This window comes from Lissotriton vulgaris, chromosome 2_1 (assembly GCF_964263255.1).
Source record: "Lissotriton vulgaris chromosome 2_1, aLisVul1.2, whole genome shotgun sequence".
Classification (NCBI taxonomy): Eukaryota; Metazoa; Chordata; class Amphibia; order Caudata; family Salamandridae; genus Lissotriton; species Lissotriton vulgaris.
In genome coordinates, this window is record NC_141687.1 from 301977675 (window position 1) to 301997127 (window position 19453).

The 19453-nt window shown below is 43.8% G+C and overlaps 1 protein-coding gene across 3 annotated transcripts in view; it reads right to left on the reverse strand.

Moving 5' to 3' along the window:
- Nucleotides 1–19453, reverse strand: part of RPH3AL (rabphilin 3A like (without C2 domains)) — a 1157680-nt gene that overhangs the window by 11732 nt on the left and 1126495 nt on the right. For all 3 annotated transcript variants that reach the window (XM_086954990.1, XM_086954991.1, XM_086954992.1), the window contains one exon: nt 10738–10929. In XM_086954990.1, the coding sequence (XP_086811116.1) occupies nt 10738–10929 (192 nt within the window). The remainder of the gene's footprint in view (nt 1–10737; nt 10930–19453) is intronic.

A 19453-nucleotide genomic window follows, 5' to 3' on the forward strand; every position in this document is an offset into this window, starting at 1 on the left:
CTTTGCTTTGCGCAGGAGCGCTTTCTTTTGGTGGGTTGCAGAAGCGCATGGACACTTAACTTGACGACCTTCTCATTGGTCCTGCCCGTGCAGCACGCCATAGTGAGTCAGAGAACAGGGGCTCATTCCTGCATGTGTTTCGTGGTTGTTCTCTGTAATAGGAGTAGGGGTTTATTCTAATTGGGTCTTTTTCTTGTTTCCTCAGACGTGCCCAGACCCTAAACCTACTCCTCTTCCACCAAGGCTCCTCCGTTCCCTGTTGGCTTCCTTCCCTGGTTCCATCTCGTCCTTGCTGGGACCACTCCTGCACGGGTTAGGTGGGTACAGGGGCGGTGGTCCTTGTCGTCTCTGCGGAATAGCTTCACAAGCCCAGGTGAGTCTTGTGGGGCTCCCGACAAGCAGAAGTCTGGAGGAGGGAGATGACATCCTGGGACGAGTCCGCCTTCCACACCCAGTCGTCGAGATAGGGGAAAACTGGCACCCCTGGTCTCCATGGATGGGCTGCCACCATCATCCCCTTGGAGAAAACCCAATGGGCGCTGGTCATTCCTAAATTGAACATGGTGAACTGAAAGTGCTCATAGCCTGCTGGATCCACAGCTAATGCCTGTAAGCAGCCAGGAGGGGAATGTAGAAGCATGCACCCTGCAAGTCCAACAGCACCATCCAGTCTCCCGGGTCCAGGGCAGACAGGACTTGAGGGTGCGTGACCATTTTGAAGTTCTCTGCAAGTCTAGGCTAGGATGAAGGCTTCAGTCCATCCTGAGCAACAGAAAGTGGTAGAAATAACAACCAATACCTACTTCTGAGACTGGTACCCTCTCTATGGCTTCCTAAGCTAAGAGACACATCACGTCCTGTCAAAGTGAGATTGTCCTCCCTCAGACTGTCACAAGTGGGTGGCATAGGTAGAGGGGTGATTAGGAACGGGAGGGAGTAGTCCCTTTAAGCAATCTGAAGAACCCATTGTTCTGATGTTATAGACCTACAGTAGGAAAGGTGATGGGGTATCCTGCCTCTCACTGGGCGACTATTATGGTAAGAGGGCAAACTAAAGGGGTTTCGAAGCTATGGCTGCTGGGGGAATGGTGAACTGGCCTGACCTCTAGCTTCTCGACCCACTCGGCCGCACAGAGGCTGGAAAGCTTGTGCTTTGTGGTGGCTGGGGGGGATGGGGTAAAGATGTGGCAGGAAGCTCCTTCCGTGGCCCTGAAAGGAGTGAAAGGCAAAATAGGGTTGGCGAGGGGCCATGGAAAGGAACGAAAGGTGGACTGGGGTTGGCGAGGGGCCATGGAAAGTCAGTCATGTCCAGCCCACATCGAATCATGAACTTTGCTGCATCTCTCCCATCAGAAATAGCTTGGAAAAGTACCCCAAACTGGACATGACCAAACACATCAAAAATTCTGCAAAGACCGCCTTCCTCAACCTGAAGCTTCTCTACAAGATTAAACCATTCATTCCTAACAAAGACCTCAAACAAGCCACCCAAGCACTGGCGCTACCCATACTCGACTACGGTACCGCAACCTTAACCGGTACCGCTAAAACCCACCTAGCTCCCCTCAAAACAATTCGCAACACAGCAGCCATAATGGTCACTGGAATCAGGAAATATGATCACATTTCTCCTGCACTAAAAGAACTAAAATGGCTCCCAATTGATCAGCGTGCGTACTTCAGAACAGCCTGCCTCACGCACAAAGCCTTACACACAGGGAAACTGGACTACCTGGCCACCAAGCTCAAGAGGGCAGGTCAGACAAGGAACCTCAGGAGCTCCAACTCCCTCCTTCTCATCCCCACGAGAACACGCAAACAATCAACCATGGCCAGGTCATTCATGGGAAAAGTGCCCAAAATCTGGAACTCCATTTCAGCAGTCATCAGAACGATCCCGTCCTTCACAAAATTCAGTACCTTAAAGCCCGCCTCCTCAACCGCTCCATCCCGAAGGGATAACCCCCGCCCCTAAGCCAAACCCTATCCCCGTTACGCTCTGGCTCCCAACCGACTGATTCACCTCAGCCAATAACCGAGGTTTCCTCAGGTCCTTTGAACTACCTCAACTAAGCATACAACGAGGACACCTCAAGACTCTACTACTATCTCAAGAACACGCAGCACCCGTGGACTGAACGTTTAATATTGCTTCATTAAGTATCTTTTATAAAACACTGTTGTAAAGCGCTCCGATGCCCCCAGGTCAGGGCAGCGCTATATAAAACTCATAAAATAAAAAAATAAATATGGCCCAGGACCCCTCTGGACCATGGGCAGCAACTACGCAACCGAATCCCACTGGGCAAGGGAGTGATGGCCCAAAAGTCATGTGGTGTTCACGGATCGCAGTGCTAAAAATTATATTTTCTAAAGAGTCCAACCTCTTGAATTCCCTATCTGGTGGAGTGGTAAGGGTAGCACCAGGATGTACACAGGAGATGGAAGCTCGGATCACTAAGCTCTCATGGGTAGGGTGTTGGGTGAGGAAGGTAGGGTCTCCTAGGGTGGGGCGGTGGTGGTGGACAATCATCCTGTTCACAGGAGTCCCTGTGCAGGGTTTGGACCGATTCCCAACAGGACGTCCGTAAGGGCTTCATTAAAAGAGAGAAGTGGTTCTAAGGTGGTCACCTACATGATAGACATGGCTGCCACGGAGGGTAGGTCAAGGTCCAGGACCTCAGTCGCTCTTCTCACCACCATCACAGAAGACGCCCCCTCCTCTGTAGCCATGGTGGGAGGAGAGTATCTGGAGAGGTGTCCAGTCCGCTGGATTCTGCCAATTTCTCGCACCAGTAAATTTTTGGGTCTAGGGGCTGGTATTCTTCAGGGTCCAGAGACCCATCCCAATCCCCTCCAAGTCCCAGTCCATAAGACTAGGGCTCTGGCCTGGAGGACATGGCTCGAGTCCGCGTCGGAAGAAGCCCCTCTGCCTCGGGGCTGAGAATGGGGATGGGCCGCCCGAGGGCAAGGTTGAGGTTTACCGACCAGAGCCGGTCAGGATCCATCCATGGATCCAAGGAACAAGACTGGAGCCGGGGCCGAAAAGCAGGCGGAGAACCAGTGGAGGCCCCTCCAGAACCTGTGGGGCCTGAAGGTGCACCAGCGGGGACAGTCTACTCAAATAGGGGGTACATGGCCTCAGAGAACTCTCAAAGTTCAGCAGGGGGTCGCTCCGGCTCCCAGAAACTTGTTGAGAAGCGACGCCAGCCTAGCCACTGGACCTTGAATGATTACGCATCCTCATATCGTCGGGGGACTTCGATGGACGGGGCGCAGTCAAAGACCTCTTTGATTTCTTACTCTTCTTCCGCTTGTGGGACTTATCCAAGGATGACTTAGAGTGGGCGAGCATCTTGGGCTCCACGACCGAATCCGGGACCTCATTCTCGACCCGGGTCCAGACCATCACGGGGAGCACATGGGGTAACAAGAAGCTTGAGAGTGCACTGCACAGCATTTGACGTATGTCTTCGTGTCACAGTCGCGCTCGAGGCACCAAAGGCTAACAAGGTGCAGGCACGTCTTCGACATCTATCAGTGACAAGCACCGCAGGGTTTGAAGACACCCTTCTTACTTGACATCCTGCAACACAGGAAAAAAATCTCAAAAGACTCAACAAAAATTCGAAAAAGATCAGTCACAAATTTACACAGGTAGCTATCTGCGCTGATTTCTGTGAAAAGAAAAGAACAGACGTCAGTGTGTTGAGGTGGTGCTTATATAGGCACCGCGTATATCACCTCTGGTAAAGACAACACTGAAAAACGCCACTTGGAGCTGAATGATGCCATCTAACATCGAGCAGGGGTACTACTCACGAAAAATTTCTAGATCTCATCTGATGTCTGGAGATATTTCTAAGGTAAGGATTCTGCTTCTAGAAGTCAATATTAGATAAGACAAAACAAACCAATGCTGTCCTGCCACTATGTGGGATGATAGGAAGCCAAACACCAAAATGGCAAAAGGGAAAATACTGATAGAAGGGTAAACATGTCCTTTATTTTTAGGATATATTTTTGTTTTTAGAATTGAAATCCTTACTCTTTTTACCTTGGAAACCATGGCCTTAAGATACCATGGTTACTATATATAAATCTAAACAACAAAAAAGGGAGATAGAGGAAAAAGGAGAGGACTCTTCCTCCAAACTATTATCAAATAACCAAAAGGAGTCACTACTAGAAAAACGGAAACAATGTCAACCTCGTAGGTGAAAGGAAAAACGCTTTCTTTTAAGTAACCCTCACCCACCAGGGTTACCCCTTGGTGGCATGCTTCATCATAGGGTTCATCCCCACCCTGCTACGGAAAGGGGAGTGCTACGACCGACGGATACGTGGGAGCACTGATAGTATGTTTTGCCTATACACCTACACTGATTGCAAGGATATTTGGAGTGTTTTGTTTTGTAAACACTGGTTTAAAAATATCTGGCTAGTGGGAAAAGGTCGATTTTATTCAATCCCCTAGCCGATATTATAGAAAAATTGAGATGACGAGAAACTTTTAGGGTAAATTACCCTTAATTACTCTGGCTGACTGGTTACAAGCCCTACCTCAAGCCTTTTCATCAGGACCGAAGGGGGTTATTCTCTGTTACCACTCATACAGTCATCAAATCTCTTAAAAAGTAAAAATATAGATATAATGAAAATACATGAAAATAAAGGTATACAGCATCTATTTGGTCGGTTATGTTTTCTACGAAGGTTGGGGAAAAAAAAGAGTTGTTTAAAATATGCACGGCACGTGGGCCTCGTAATTGCATTATGTGTTGTCCATCATGCACTAAAGTGAGTGGATGGTGATATATTTCTCATACTCTGAATACGTGAGAACACTGTGAAAAAGTATTTCAATGCAAGGGTTAAGTTAGACACACAATACATAGACACACACAGGACTTGCTCCCAAATAGAACAATGCTGCACACAATACATTACATACATGTAAATATGACCTAGTTAGGCCTCATAAGTGCAAACGGGGAAGAAGGGATGCTTGTAGACATACTCTGTTGGTATAAAACACAGTATTCCAAACGGGACAATTAGATGCAGCAAGCGGTTTGGAAAACCTCCTATTGTTAAAAGGAGAGGTCCACTAAACATTAAGTTCCGGAATTCTGAAATTGTGATGGGAGGACTTACTTTGTCAAGGCTACTCCCTCGTTATGGGATTGCCTGTTCGCCCGTGGCTCCAGAGATGCAGGAGGGGCATGGCGTGTCCTGTAATATACGGGGAGGACGTGCTGCCATCGGCGTCTTTGGGGCGGTGCGCCACTAGACCGCTAACTATCTTGAAGAGAAGAGCTCTCTCTTCGTCCCCGGTCCATGGGTTCGCATCTGGGGTACTTAGGGGTATTATTATTTTTTTCGTGTTACTATATTATTAATGCACAATAGGAAAGTACCCACACAATATGAGAAAAAACATAGCAGCGGAATTAATATGGTCATTTCCTTTTGAGTTTTAATAATCATCGGAAGTTATAGTCAATAAATGGGAGAGTAGCTGGGTGGTGGAGTATCCACTTTAATGAGGTCACACCGGGATTCATCTGGAGCATAACCTGGAAAATTCGAATAAATTATAATAGGAATTATGATACAATACACCTTGTTTTTGTCTGGCGGGATATACAAGGTGGATGAATTTGTAGACATAGGTGTATTATGTTGGTGCATACATAAAAACCTGATATATAGCCGCCCAGGTGGGCCATCCATTGTTACGATCAGACTTATGAAAACACCATTGGGAAATGGTCGCTTTGCTAGAAAGCTTCTCTGGCGCTGAGGTGGATCTAGGGTTAGTCATATAAACTGACCCCAGGGGATGTTTTCATTCAGGTCTACGTCGGGTGACTTGAGTCTACAAACCCATCGCTGTTCTTTCTCGAACAACTGGGACTCTTGGTTCACTAGTTAGATTACTGCTTAAAGTAAGTCGATAGCAGTATGGTGGTGTTCCATGTAATGAGTGGCCTTTTTAGTTGTTGCTTGTTGGCATCTGAGGTTGCTACGATGCTCACAGATTCTGGTCTTGATTTTACATGACGTCATCCCTATATAGTGTAAGTCACACGGGCAGGTAATTATATAGATTACCCATTTGGTGTTGAATTTGGTGAACCATTGTAATTCCCATGTTGTGTTATCATTGAAAGTGATGGTTTTCTGGTTTTTGTCAGATGGCACACACTGCAGTTGCCACATGTCCGCTGAGAGGTGTGATGAAACTCTATCCCGCTGACCTGTCCCTAGGTGTGGGTGGCTCGGTGTGTACCAACATGTCACTAAGGCTTCGGCATCTCCAGTGAGAGAACATCTGTTTCGGTACAGGCGTATCGCTGCCATTCAGAATTCACCAATGTTTGCTGGCACTTTTGTTCACCTTAGTGAATGACTTGATCTCCAGGAAAGAAAGTGATTTCCTGACCGACAAACATCCAGTAACCCCATATTTCTATACTATTCCCAAAATACTCAAAAGTCTGCACCTACCACTTGGATGTTCCATTGTCTCATAGGGTTGATTCTTGAAACACTCAAGAGTTCAAGCCACGGATTTTAATTCCCCTTTGGCTATCACATCTCCTATAGTCGAGATGCCTATATCATCCCACCTTTGGAAGCCTCGTAGTTTGCTAAGTTCTACCAGCCAATGGCAGTTTGTCCAAATGGCGACGATACCATGGGTTGGATGGGGGGCTGTGAGGGGGACCCCTGGGGGGGGGGAGCATGGGTCAGGGTACTGGGATGAACGAGACATTTGAACGAAGGGTATGATGACACACAAGGAATTCGAGTGATGCGCTGAGACACCAGTGGCACATGACACAGAACTGTGAAAGATTGTGCTGGCGCTGGAGGGAAAAGGGAGGGGATAGATGTGTAATTGCTGCTACTTTTCGTTCAGGCTTTGAGGAAGATATGCTAAGTGTGTTTACTGTTTGTTAGGAGGGGTGGGGACGGTTCAGAAATATAATACAAAGGAAAAAAGCAGATGTCCGGAATGCCTGTTCTATGCTCACATTTGTGTATGAGTCTATACCTACAGAGCTCGCACGATGCTTGCCGCCCAACCTCCGGGATGTGGGCTAAACGGCCATGTATCCTTCTATTCACGGCGGGGTGTACTCATTGTGATGAAAAATTGGAATACCCGATGGATTGTTAGCAGCTTTCTGTGAATCTGCAATAAAAAATGTATTAACATTTTTTTTTTTTAAAAAGAGTTCAAGGCACGGAAACATATCTTACGTTGGGCAGTAATCATACAAGTGAACCAAGAGTCCCAGTTGTGCGAAAAAGAACAGCAATAGGTCTATAGATTCAAATTACACGAGGTAGGCCTGAAAAAAAACATCTCCTGGAGTCAGTTTATATGACTAACCCTAAATACACCTATGACCACCTCAGCGCCTGAGAAGCTTTCTAGCATTGTGACCATTTACCCATGATACTTTCATAAGCCTGGGGTCAGTTTATATGACTAACCCTATATCCATTTGTGACCACCTCAGCGCCTGAGAGGCTTTCTAGCATTGTGACCATTTCCCAATGGTGTTTTCATAAGTCTGATAGTAACAATGGATGGCCACCTGGGCAACTATATATCAGGCTTTTATGTCTGCACAAACATCGACACATCTATGTCTACAAATTCATCCACCTTGCATATAATCCGGCATTGGGGCTCCAGCACCAACTGACACCAGACAAAAACAAGGTGTATTGCATCATAATTTCTTTTAGAATTTTATTCGAATTTTTCAGGTTCTGCTCCAGACGAATCTGGGTGTAAGCCCATCAAAGTTGACGCTCCACCACCCAGCTACCCTGTCATTTCTTGACAATAACTTCTGATGATTATTAAAGCTCAAAAGGAAATGATCTTAGTAAGTTATGCTTTGTTTGTTTCATATTGTTTGGTACTTTCCCATTGTGCACTATTAATATAGTAACATGAAGAGAAAAAATAATTCCCCTGGGTAGCCCAAACATGAACCCATGGACATGGGATGCACCTCGTCTAGGCAAAGAGACAGCTCTTCTCTTCAAGATAGTTAGCCGTCTAGTGCCGCACTGCCTCGGGGACACCGACGGCAGCACGTCCTCCTTGTATATTACGTGACAAGCCATGTCCCGCCAGTATTTCCGGAGCCACATGCGAACAGGCAATCCCATAAAGAGGGAGTAGCTTTGAGAAAGTAAGTCCTGCTATGACAATATCAGAATTCCGGAACTTAAGGTTTAGTGGACCTCTCCTCTTAACGATAGGAGGTTTGCCAAATCGCTTGCTGCATCTGATTGTCCGGTTTGGAATACTGTGTTTTAAATCAACAGAGTATGACTACAGGCGTCCCTTCTTCCCTGTTTGGGCTCATGAGGCCTAACTAGGCATATTTACATGTATGTAATGTATTGTGTGCAGTATTGTTCTATTTAGGAGCAAGTCCTGTGTGTGTGTCTGTATTTTGTGTCTAACTTGGCCCTTGCATTGAAATAATTTTTCACAGTGTGCTCACATATTCAGAGTATGAGAAATATATCACCATCCACTCACTTTGGTGCATGATGGACAACACAATGCAATGAAGAGGCCTACGGATCGTGCACATTTTTAACTACTCTTTTTCTTTCCCAACCTTCGTAGAAAAAATAAGAACAGACCAAATAGGTGCAGTATACCTCTATTTTCATTATATCTATATTTTCACCTATTAAGAGATTTGATGACTGTAGGAGTGGTACACAGGGAGTAAACCCCTTAGGTCCTGATGAAAAACCTTGGGGTAGGGCTTGAAACTAGTTAACCAGAGAAACTTAAGGTCATTTAAGCTAGAAGTTTCTCGTCATCCCCATTTTTTAATCATATAGACTAGGTGATTGAATAAAATAGTCCTTTTCCCACTATCCAGATATTTTTAACCCAGTTTTTACAAAATAAAACACTCCAAATATCATTGCAATCAGTGTAGGTGTATAGGCAAAATATACTATCAGTGCTGCCACGAATCCGTCAGTCGTAGCACGCCCCTTTCCGTAGCAGGTTAGGGATGAACCCTATGATGAAGCATGCCACCCAGGGGTTTACTCTATATAAAATCATTAGCCAACATACTCAGACGAGTGCATTTATTTGGTAGGCCACACTGGAAGTTACGGGGGAAAAAAATGAGGTTAGGGATAAGTTCAGTGCCCACACTATACTATCCAAGGAGGCGGAGAAGATGAAGAAAGCTTAAATACAGGAATATGTCATTATCAAAATCACAATGAGCTTGGAACCCTACTTGAATCTTGTTACAACCCATGGGAGAGATCACTGCGTACAAGATTTCATTTAGGTTCTATCCGTAGCCTTTTTTCCTTTCTCCTAGGACAATTTGACTCAACAACCATATCAATATGCCCATGTGATCAATCCTCCCCAAACTACTTTTGCACTTTGTATTTTGCATTGTTTTGCACATTTTATAAACAGTTTGGCAGAAAATTTGTAATACCTGTTTTAGTACATGTTCTTGAGAATAACAGCTATGTAAAACATAAACCTGCAATTAATTTCCTAAAGATGTTAAGTACAACACTTTCTAAAGCTGCTTGGAATGTATAAGTTACTGTAAATCCTAGTTTTTTAAATTGAAAATTGGTCGATCATTGGCGAAGCTCCCTCCATTGTTGCGTAGGTGGCTGCACCGGTTTTATAATTGTGCTTTTACATGTATTATTTAGTAATCAATAAGACATTCTGTGTGTAATTTATAGTTGGACATGTATTTTTGTGCTTCTAAATGACACTGTGGTGTACAAACCCTTTGTGAATTGGGCCCTTACAGACTTGATCACAACCTTTAGAGAATTGCTGTAGATTCAGAGAGTAACTTCAGGCTGAACAACAAACTATTAAATCCAGAGAAGCCTACGTTTCAACAAAAAAGAACTGTCGAGCTTGTAAATAACACGGAGCATCGATCACAAAATATATTCATACACTGTATTTACTTTACCTGCTAAATAAAAGTCTCTCCTGCTCTAATACAGCCCTATTGAGAAAGAATAAGTGGAAAACTCAGAGATATTCTCCCATGGGGTTACTCATATGTTTGGAAGAATTTTCCATCTTTAAGGATTCACAAAAAATTCGGGGAGTCCTTGTTTATATTATGTTCTCCTCGGGGAAATATTTCCAATGTAGAAACTCTGGCTGTGCTCCCCCATTGAAAATCGAGGTGTTCCCTCCGCTTTCCTACCTTGAATTCAAAATTAAACAAGCTAATGCGGCAAATACGGATTACTCGCATTTGCCAAAATTGTGAATTGCAATATTAGTGAATTGTGTCACGCTAAAATGTGATGGCATTTGGAGTTCAAATGAGAATGTAAATATGGAAGGAACGTTTACAGTGGTGAGTGAGGGAAATGCACTGACTGGCATCATCTGAATTTCATGTATATATGCTTTTCTGCCAGATTTTGCCAGTGGCCATTTCACTTCCTGTTTAATTCATGACCAAGTTTACACTTTTGCAATTCAGTTTACACCAGTTTAAAATAATCAAGTGCTTCATGCTCTGCTGTTCTTAAAACGTCTCTCAATGCATTTTTTCTGTGTGGAAAATCATGGAAAATGTTAGCAGTGAAAACGTTAATTGATGTCTAAATGTTCTAACATAAAGTAACATTGACGGCGTTTAAAAATGGCTGAACCCATCCACTCACCGGGGGCACTCTTGCTGATGTCACTGTCAGAATCCTCATTAAGGGCATCCCCTGGGAGGCTCTCTGTGGCACTGATGGTTCCACAGCGCTCGCTTCCAAGACTGTTTGTGCTCGTGGAAAGGGCTGCATTGAAATTGCCCAAATTGGACTTGGCACCACCGGCAGGTACAGCTGTAGGCTCAGTGCTGGAAACTACATGATACATCCAATTTACAACGGGTAGATAAATGTTCCACTTTACTAGTCGTATTAGCATTCTACATATGAATCACTATAAACAGCTGTACATTGCAAATATAAAAAGTCATTTCTGATTACAATATGGAACACAGAAAACACTCATTGGATTCTACTTCAAAGCAACTCACCATTATTTTCGTGGAAAAGACAACAAAAACTTAAAAAGGCATTCTTTTTTTATTTTTTAGATTTTAAATTTTTATATACCGTATACAATCACAAATTCTGTTGCAGGGTTACCCACAACTGGCCTAGAACGTTCGTACAATGCTGTATATGTGGTTACCCTCTTACTGGTAAGATTTTGACAACTAATTATCACAATCAGAGGTTTTGAAACTGGGAGTGGGTACTCTTTGAAGAAAAAAAATCCCACTTCTTTGAATGTCCTGAACAGGCCTGGTCTTGTATTGAGGAACGGCTGTGTCTTCTCCAGAAAGGCAGAGAATGAGCAAGAGAAAAATGGAATTGGCCTCTGCTCTCCGGAGTAGAGGACCCATCGCCGACCGAAGGCCAGAGCGAGGCAGGACCAGCATTGCTGAATCCTGGAAGTGCAGCGCCTTGAAGTTAATGCATCATTCCTTTGAACTTCAGTCTGTATTTTAAGCTGGTTGCCTTTGTGGGTGACAGTGGACTAATATCTTCTATAGTGAGTGGCAATGGCTGGACTGGGAACGCAAACTGGTCCTGGCAATTGAGTCTGACTAGCCACTGAGGGGGGAGGGGGGATGTGGAAAATACTGCAGATGCTTTTGTTACAGGGGGCTGATATTGCAGCTATGGTGAACGCCCGGTGCCTGCTCCAGCTAGTCCGGCCCTGTGGGTGGAGGATATTATTATGTAGATACTGGATGAACAATGACATTAAATTATACCCGCTTTATCCTCCCTCTTTGACTATTTTTTCCTGTTGTTGGCAACAGTTTGGTTCCCTTTCCCAACTGACGGAGTCCTAAGTTTAACTTGTTTAGGGAGACAGATGTTTCTTTATCAGGAGTGTGGGTTGGGGGAGTTGAGGATTCAGGGTCCCTTTGTTGTCTCAGTTGTATTTTATATTAGTCCTATGTGCCTGGGTTGCTGGAATGTCACCATACTGTACTCATTAATGCAGGTTTCAGGATCATGGCTACCAAGTTTGCCTCTCAAACTCTTGGGCTGCGGTGTGATATCCAGGGTTCTCTGAGGCCAGACCTCCATGTTCTATCAACACGGAGGTCTGGCTCCAGAGTACACTCACTGCCAGAATCTAGCATCCTAAAAAAACAGTAGAGCATATAACGCGTTTCGGTGGGTCATACAATATCACTGCCACCTTCTTCAGGAAAAAGATATCTCCCAGCCACTTTTTATCAACAAGTTACTCGAAGGTGAAGCAAGAGAGGTCGCCTAGAAGGAGAAAATCCCTTCTCTACATTTGCACAAATTCCAGGATTGTATACATATCGGCAGGAATTATCATAAACCCGAATAGAAGGTACTGGAGTTTTTTTAATCGAGGTTTTAATCCAGCTCTTATTCCATCTTTTACCATGATCCCTGTCAGGGAGAAATTTAAAACAGATTTGAGGGCGATTAATAGGTATATTTTCAGTACCATTCCCGTATCAGGGAGATTCCTATCAACATTTGGCTGAAGCTGCTTTATGCTTTTACTAAGTGAACAAACTGTGGCTGGGAGATATCTTTTTCCTGAAGAAGATGGTAGTGATCTTGTATGGCCCACCGAAACGCGTCAATGCTCTACTGTTTTTTAGAACGCTAGATCTTTGCGACATTTGTGAGGCAAAGAGATATCGAATTTTCAACAAGCAACAAATGATCCGACACTGACTAGTGCTGTTTTAATGACACAATATGTTGTGCAATTTGTTCTCCCACTGTGTTGTCTTTCATTGTTATTTTTAATGAAGTTGAATTGTTTCACTTGTATGTAATGAATTGTTTTTGATTATCCGGAAGGATTTTTTAATTATGAACTGATATTTTTAAGTGTGAATTCTTGATTTATGTATTGTATGTCATATACAAGACTTTTCATACATAATATACTGGTTTTAATAAATTGACTTATTTCTGCAATATTGAATATAATTTTTTTTACCTTTATATTTTGGTGATATGGGATGTATTGTGGGTGGTTGATTGAGTTAACCAAAGAGGAATTTATTTGACCTTTGTTATATTGGTGACCCACCTCTTTGGTGTGTAAAGGGCCCCTCTCTCGTTTTTAGAGATCAAATGTCACTACCCCATGAGATGAGAGGGGCTACTAGTACAGTAAACCTTAAAGCAGGTAAACCTCCTGAGAAGTGTTAATAAATATTGATTCAAAAACTCTTACATAACGTTTTGCCACTCGCTCAGCAAACGTTACGTGCCTTCTGATCCACAAAGACCAAAATGGTCTAATGGCCTAATGGAAGAATTCAGCTAAATCAACGCTGCCTTCATGTGGCTCTTGCTCATGCAGGGGAATTAAGGGAAAACACTGCCCTCCTGTCGGTGGATCTAGAACATGCCTTTGATAAAGTACACTGCTCTCTTATGTTGGCAGTCCAATGCAAGATGCAATTTGGCCCACGTTTTCTCCATCTGTTTGAAATACCATATACAGTACTATGAACTGAGCTCAGGTTCAACCGTGTGCTGTGTTCCTCCTGTCCTACATAAAAAGGTACCAGCCAGGGTTGCCCTCTCTCACCGCTACACTGGTCCTAGAACCAATGGCAGAGCTGATAGGAGTGCACATCTGTGTAACAGGTTTCAGCTAGGAATTATGTGGGGGACCAAGAAGATAACATTTTCTTTGTATGCAAACCCCACAGTAGAACTTCTGTCTTTGGTGGAAAGAACTTAACTGTACGTTGCTGAAGTCACCTACCTATATCTCTTTATGCCTCAAGTATGGAGCCTCAATTTCTTTTTGCTAAATTTGCGCACATTTTGTTTACTCTGTTTCCATCGCACCATGCACAACTTCCCCAGCCATGATTACCACTGTTAATCTGTGCTCTGCTTAGAGCGTACCATCTCTACAATGCTTCTCTTCCCCCCCTCCCTGTATTCTAAACGGTGAACAGCCTGCTCCTGCTTATGTTACTGGGCACCTTTGGCTGGTTTCAATTGTCTTCTATCAAGTTTCACTCTAGTTACTCCTACCATCCACTTCATCACTCTCTAGGAGATCCTCACTATTGTGGTGTCCTACGTACCATGAACCAAAATATTCCCCACTAGAGTTAATAATAGAGAGAATAGATCCAATAAGATGGTATTTTATAAAAGATATTTAGAACATGATAATTATGTCAAACAAACGTTCTTTGTACGATATTCTGATGTACAACCACCTCTGGTTTGCACTACTTGGTCACAATAGGCACCCCTAATTCACCCCTAAATCAGATCTGGAATGATACAGTTTAATCACTATAATCTCTCCTGAGAGGGGTAAAGATTAAGTGCAACTTCACAACTAAAGTAGGGTCTAAAACTCTTTTAGGTAGCCATACACATGTTGGCAAATGATGCACAAGAATGGATGTTCTTTAGGGTCAACACTTAAATGTTAGGGTAAGCAAAGTTGTCATGAGTATGTATTATAACCGGTATATACTAATTTGTGTTTGTAAAGTGACAGACTGGTTTTAAGGCTCCTAGCCACATTCCTACATTTCAGTCTAAGGTGAAACAGAGACACAGTTTTTACTCAATGGACACAATCAATTAGTATTTGTATTTATGTATTATGTGGCAACTCATACCAGAAAAAGATGTGTTTCTAGGCACATGAAGCTGAGGTCGTTAAGTGTGTTTTAAGCTCAGGTGTGAAGGTGCTGAGACGTGGCTTTTTAAGAAGGACAGGGTTCCTCAATTCAGTACCCATGGTGAGAATTGTTTCCCTTTGAGGTATTTCCTTCTCTATTTGGCAGCGGTGAGCTTCAATTCTTTCCCGGACCCAAGAATACTTTCAAGCTTCTTTTGGAGAGAACAGATCTGCAAGATATTTGGGGGAGCTAAGGTGTGTGGCTTTTTAGATAATCCACAGGGTTTTAGCCTGATTTGTTGAATGATGGGCACTCACTTTAGTTTGGAGCGGTAGGAAGATATGCGTTCACGTGTTTTATTGGGACAAAGATGATTCTTATTGCTTTGTTTTGAGTCATTTGCAGTTTTGTCAGGGTCATTGGTGTGTTGAGGAAGACTGGCAAGCAGTACTCTGGATCCAGCTACAGTTTGAATGTGGAAGGACCTTTGAACTATGCCCAGCAAAAGGAAGAGCTTAGCGATCTTATAGCGACAATGATTTGACTTTCTGGGAATTGCGGGGTGAATAAGAGGTTTGAGTCGCAAGTAATTCGCAATTTTTTGCTGTTTTTAACAGAAGCACTAGATGGTTCCAGTTCTATTGGCCGACTGAAAGGGAGCACAGAGGGTTTTATATTAAACAAAAACATCAGTATTTCTGTTTTGTACATGTTTGTCCAAGGGCATTTTTATTCACCCAGGTTTTAGTGCAAACTAGGCAAGAGCCAACAGCTGAAGAATCGGGAATGTTTTGGTGGAGGTTTACTAGAATATGAGTGTCATCAGTATATACAGAAAAACTCAGAATGAAAAAAAATATTACATCAGCTAGGAGTTGCATGTACATGTTAAACAGTATACAAGAGAAGAAGCCTTATGGGACCCGATTAATGAACTTTGTATATTTGGAAGAGAATCGAACTAGTTTGAAAATTTGTTTCCTGTTTGCCAGAGGGGACCATATCCAATCATGAGCGGTGTCAAGAATGCCACAACAAGCATCCAGTCATCACCCTGTCCGGGCAGGGGTCGTCTCAGAACAACTTATCCTCCTGTCTTAGCAAAGTCCATGAGTGGATGAATGAGTCCTTTTTGTAGCTGAATGGAGCTAAAACAGAGGTCATGATGCTGGGACATAAACCACCTACCTCTGTGGATGAGTGGTGGCCGGACTCTTTGGGACAGCCCCCGCACCCCAAAGAGCAAATTAAAAGCTTAGGAGTTTGGATGGATCCAGCCCTTAACTTTCAGGTTCAAGCTCGGAAGGTAGCAGGGACTGGATATGCCCTAATGAGATCACTTAGAAAAATTATAGGGCTACTCCCCTTTGAGGCCAGGAGGATTTTAGTACAATCATTGATCTTATCACGCCTAGACTATTCCAACGCAGTCTATCTAGGGGCCCCCAAGGGGACAATCGAGATCTTACAGACCATCCAAAATTGTGCAGCCCGAATGTTAATGGACATCCCACGAAGAACCTCTGCCAAGCCAGCACTGAGGCAACTTCACTGGTTACCTGTACAACAACGGATCTAATTTAAGGCAATGGCTATTGTACATAAAGCCCTGTCTAATTCTGGACCGGACCTCCTTCTACCCCGTTCCGTCCCTATCAAACATGTAGGACCCTAAGATCCAGTAATAAGAACCTACTGGTAATCCCCAGGACTAGGAGAATCCGTACCGGGGGCAGGCGTTTTTCTTTACATGCTGCAAAACTTTGGAACAATCTTCCGGATGCTATCCGTTTGGAGGAGAACCACCTGAGGTTCAGAAAAATATTGAAAACCTTTCTGTTTTGCTAAAATTAGCGGAGATGAATGGACCACTTAAGCGCTGAGATGCCTCAGGGTAACCACGCGCTATAGAAATGTGTAATCATTCATTCATTCATTCAAGCTAGCATTAAGTTGTCAACAGTGTCAAAGGTTGCAGGAAGATCCAATAAAAGTAGTGTAGCCTTTGTCACAGATCGTAAGCACTTATTCCCTGATGTTTAGGATACCATTTCTGTGCTGCGGTATGGTCTGAAGCCATATTGGAATCTGATAATAGCTGGTTTGTTTTCCTGGGCCTGATTAACCAACTGCTGTTTGTAGTAATACTGTAATACTACTTTCTGTACTATAAAATGCAATCCTAGGAGTGTAAATGTCCACTTCCATTCAAGCTCCTTCTCTCCTATCGTTTCTATCCTCACACTTGTACGTTTACTACGTGGAAGTAAATGTGGAAGGGAGCAGGAGGAGTAGCTGGAAAAAGGGGCAAACTTGCCACTAAATTGAAGGGGTTTAGGGTGGCCAAGGAGGGGTTTAGGAAGGGATTTAGGACAGGACAGCCACCCAAATAGAGGTAACTCGATTCCTAATCACAAACTGCACTTCTAAAGTTACTACGGCCAAAGCACCCAAAAGAGTAGAAACTGTGCTCTAGTTCAGAGTTGTAGTAAGTGCAGAACCATATATGGCTAACCACTTGTAATGCAACAGACTGCCCGCAAAAATAATGGAGGTAGGGGCTAAAAACAAATCTCTGTAGGAACTTATTTAAACTATTTAACATATACTTATATATATCTTAACGTTTACAAAATATCTAAAAATGAAACATTTTAGTTTTTTTGAAATATACAACACTTTCAATAATTTTAAATGCATAATAAAAATATTATTTGTTTCAAACGATCAAGGCGAATCTCACGGTAAACCATTAACGCTGTGCGCCGGTACCTCTGCACTTTTTGCAAATTAAAAGACTCAAGCTGCTTCAGGAGTGCTGTGCTCTTTCCTTTGATGTTGGGGAGAGGAGAAGCAATGTAGGTGCTGTGTCAGCAAAGTCTCAGAGCACCCCCAGCGTTCTATAGGCTGTCAAGATATATATGAGTGTGTGACATATATATATATGAAATAACAAAATTAATTAATCTAAATTCATTTGTCTCCTGTGGGGATTTACTGTAAGTCCCTTACTTCATTATTTTCTATGAGAAGGTGTTGCAGTATTAGTTGTTGGCCATGTGTTGTGCTGGATTTAATACTGCTCCTTTTAGGCAGTAACAACTTACACTCAGAAATATGGCATTGTCGTTCTGTTTCTTACGATGGAGACCTGAAGCCTAAACTTTGAAGTAACTTTACACTCGTAAACAGTCAAAAGTCGTCAAGAGTGGGACTTTGTTGGTGGGCACTCCAAGTCCCAGGATCCCTATTGATGGAGGCAGGATCCCTATTGATGGAGGCAGACCCCCACGCTGTAGGCGCTACAAAGTGCCACCATCGGCCTGCATCGCTGGAGTGGATCTTTGTTGGTGGGGACTCCAAGTCCCAGGATCCCTGTTGGTGCAGGCGTGGAAAGGAGGCAGGCCCCCACACTGTAAGCGATATATAGAACACCACCATATGCCCCGCAGCCCAGGAGTAGAACTTTGTTGGTGGGGACCCCAAGTCTCAGGATCCCTGTTGGAGGCGGAGAGAGGATGCAGGATCCCATGCTGCAAGCACCTCCATCTGCCTGGCAGCTGGGCAAACAAACCCCTGACAAAGGGCAGGCACAATTTTCACCCAACATCGCCCGGATGAGTCTGGGCTGGACCATCCCTCTTGGTTGTACTGTTTGAAAACTCCTTTATGTTTCTCTGGTAAAGGTTACTATTTATTCCTTTCATTTACAGACATTATTGCATTTTATCTCAGGATTTACTGACTGAACTGCTAAATCTCCCTAGTGTATTTTTATAATGGGGAAAGAAAAGCAGCTGACAGTCCCGGCCTGGTACATCAAAAAAATCTGTGAGACACACAGCGTCCAATTGTACATGTGATGCGATTGAAGATTTGATAGAAGAGGTGGAATCACTTTTAAAGCCTTCCAGGCAGGTATTAACTACCCACATTGGTCCTAGGGTCCTGGCAATTTCTGAGAAACCTAAGAATGTGGCCCGAAAGCAACCCCAAGGCCCATTGACGAAGACTCAGGTACAAGGATCTGACGTTGGCATAGTACACTTGTCTAACATTACATGTTGGGTTTCACACAATATTGTACTCAGTAGTGTAACAAAACGTGGGACTGCGCCCTGCAAGATGTGCTGAAGGGGCCTCTCAAACTCACATCAGTAGGGGCAGAGGGGGCCCTCTCTAGTATGGGTAAGCCTGGATGCCCCCTGCACCGCTGGGGCTGCGGGGCCTTTGTTGCACCCCTGATTGTATAAACAGGAAAGTCTGCAAAGCCTCTGTAGGGAGTCCCAGCATGTTCAGCCAAAAGAAGTGTCGCTTTGGTGGAGTCATAACAGATTCTAACCACAAGAGTTACTGGAACCACCTATTGTATTGCTTCTAGCATTAGGCCTCCTGAGGTGGAGAATTCTGCAGGACTGCTGCCCCCTGGGTCGACTGATAGTAAAGACACCATATGGAAAGAGGAAGTCATGGACATGTTATATGTGCTGAGGGAATAAATCACACGCTTAAGAGCTCAGGTGCAGGATTTATCTTTGAAGGTGGACTTATTAGAATCTAAGATTACATCATGCAAAATGGAAGGGGGATAAGGATGAACACCATGTGATCTTTGATTTTGTCAGGGAATTTAAAATATCGCTAGCAAGAGAGGGGAAACCTCCGTTGGGAGGAACTCCTGCGGTGAGGTGGGAATTGATGGGGTCTAC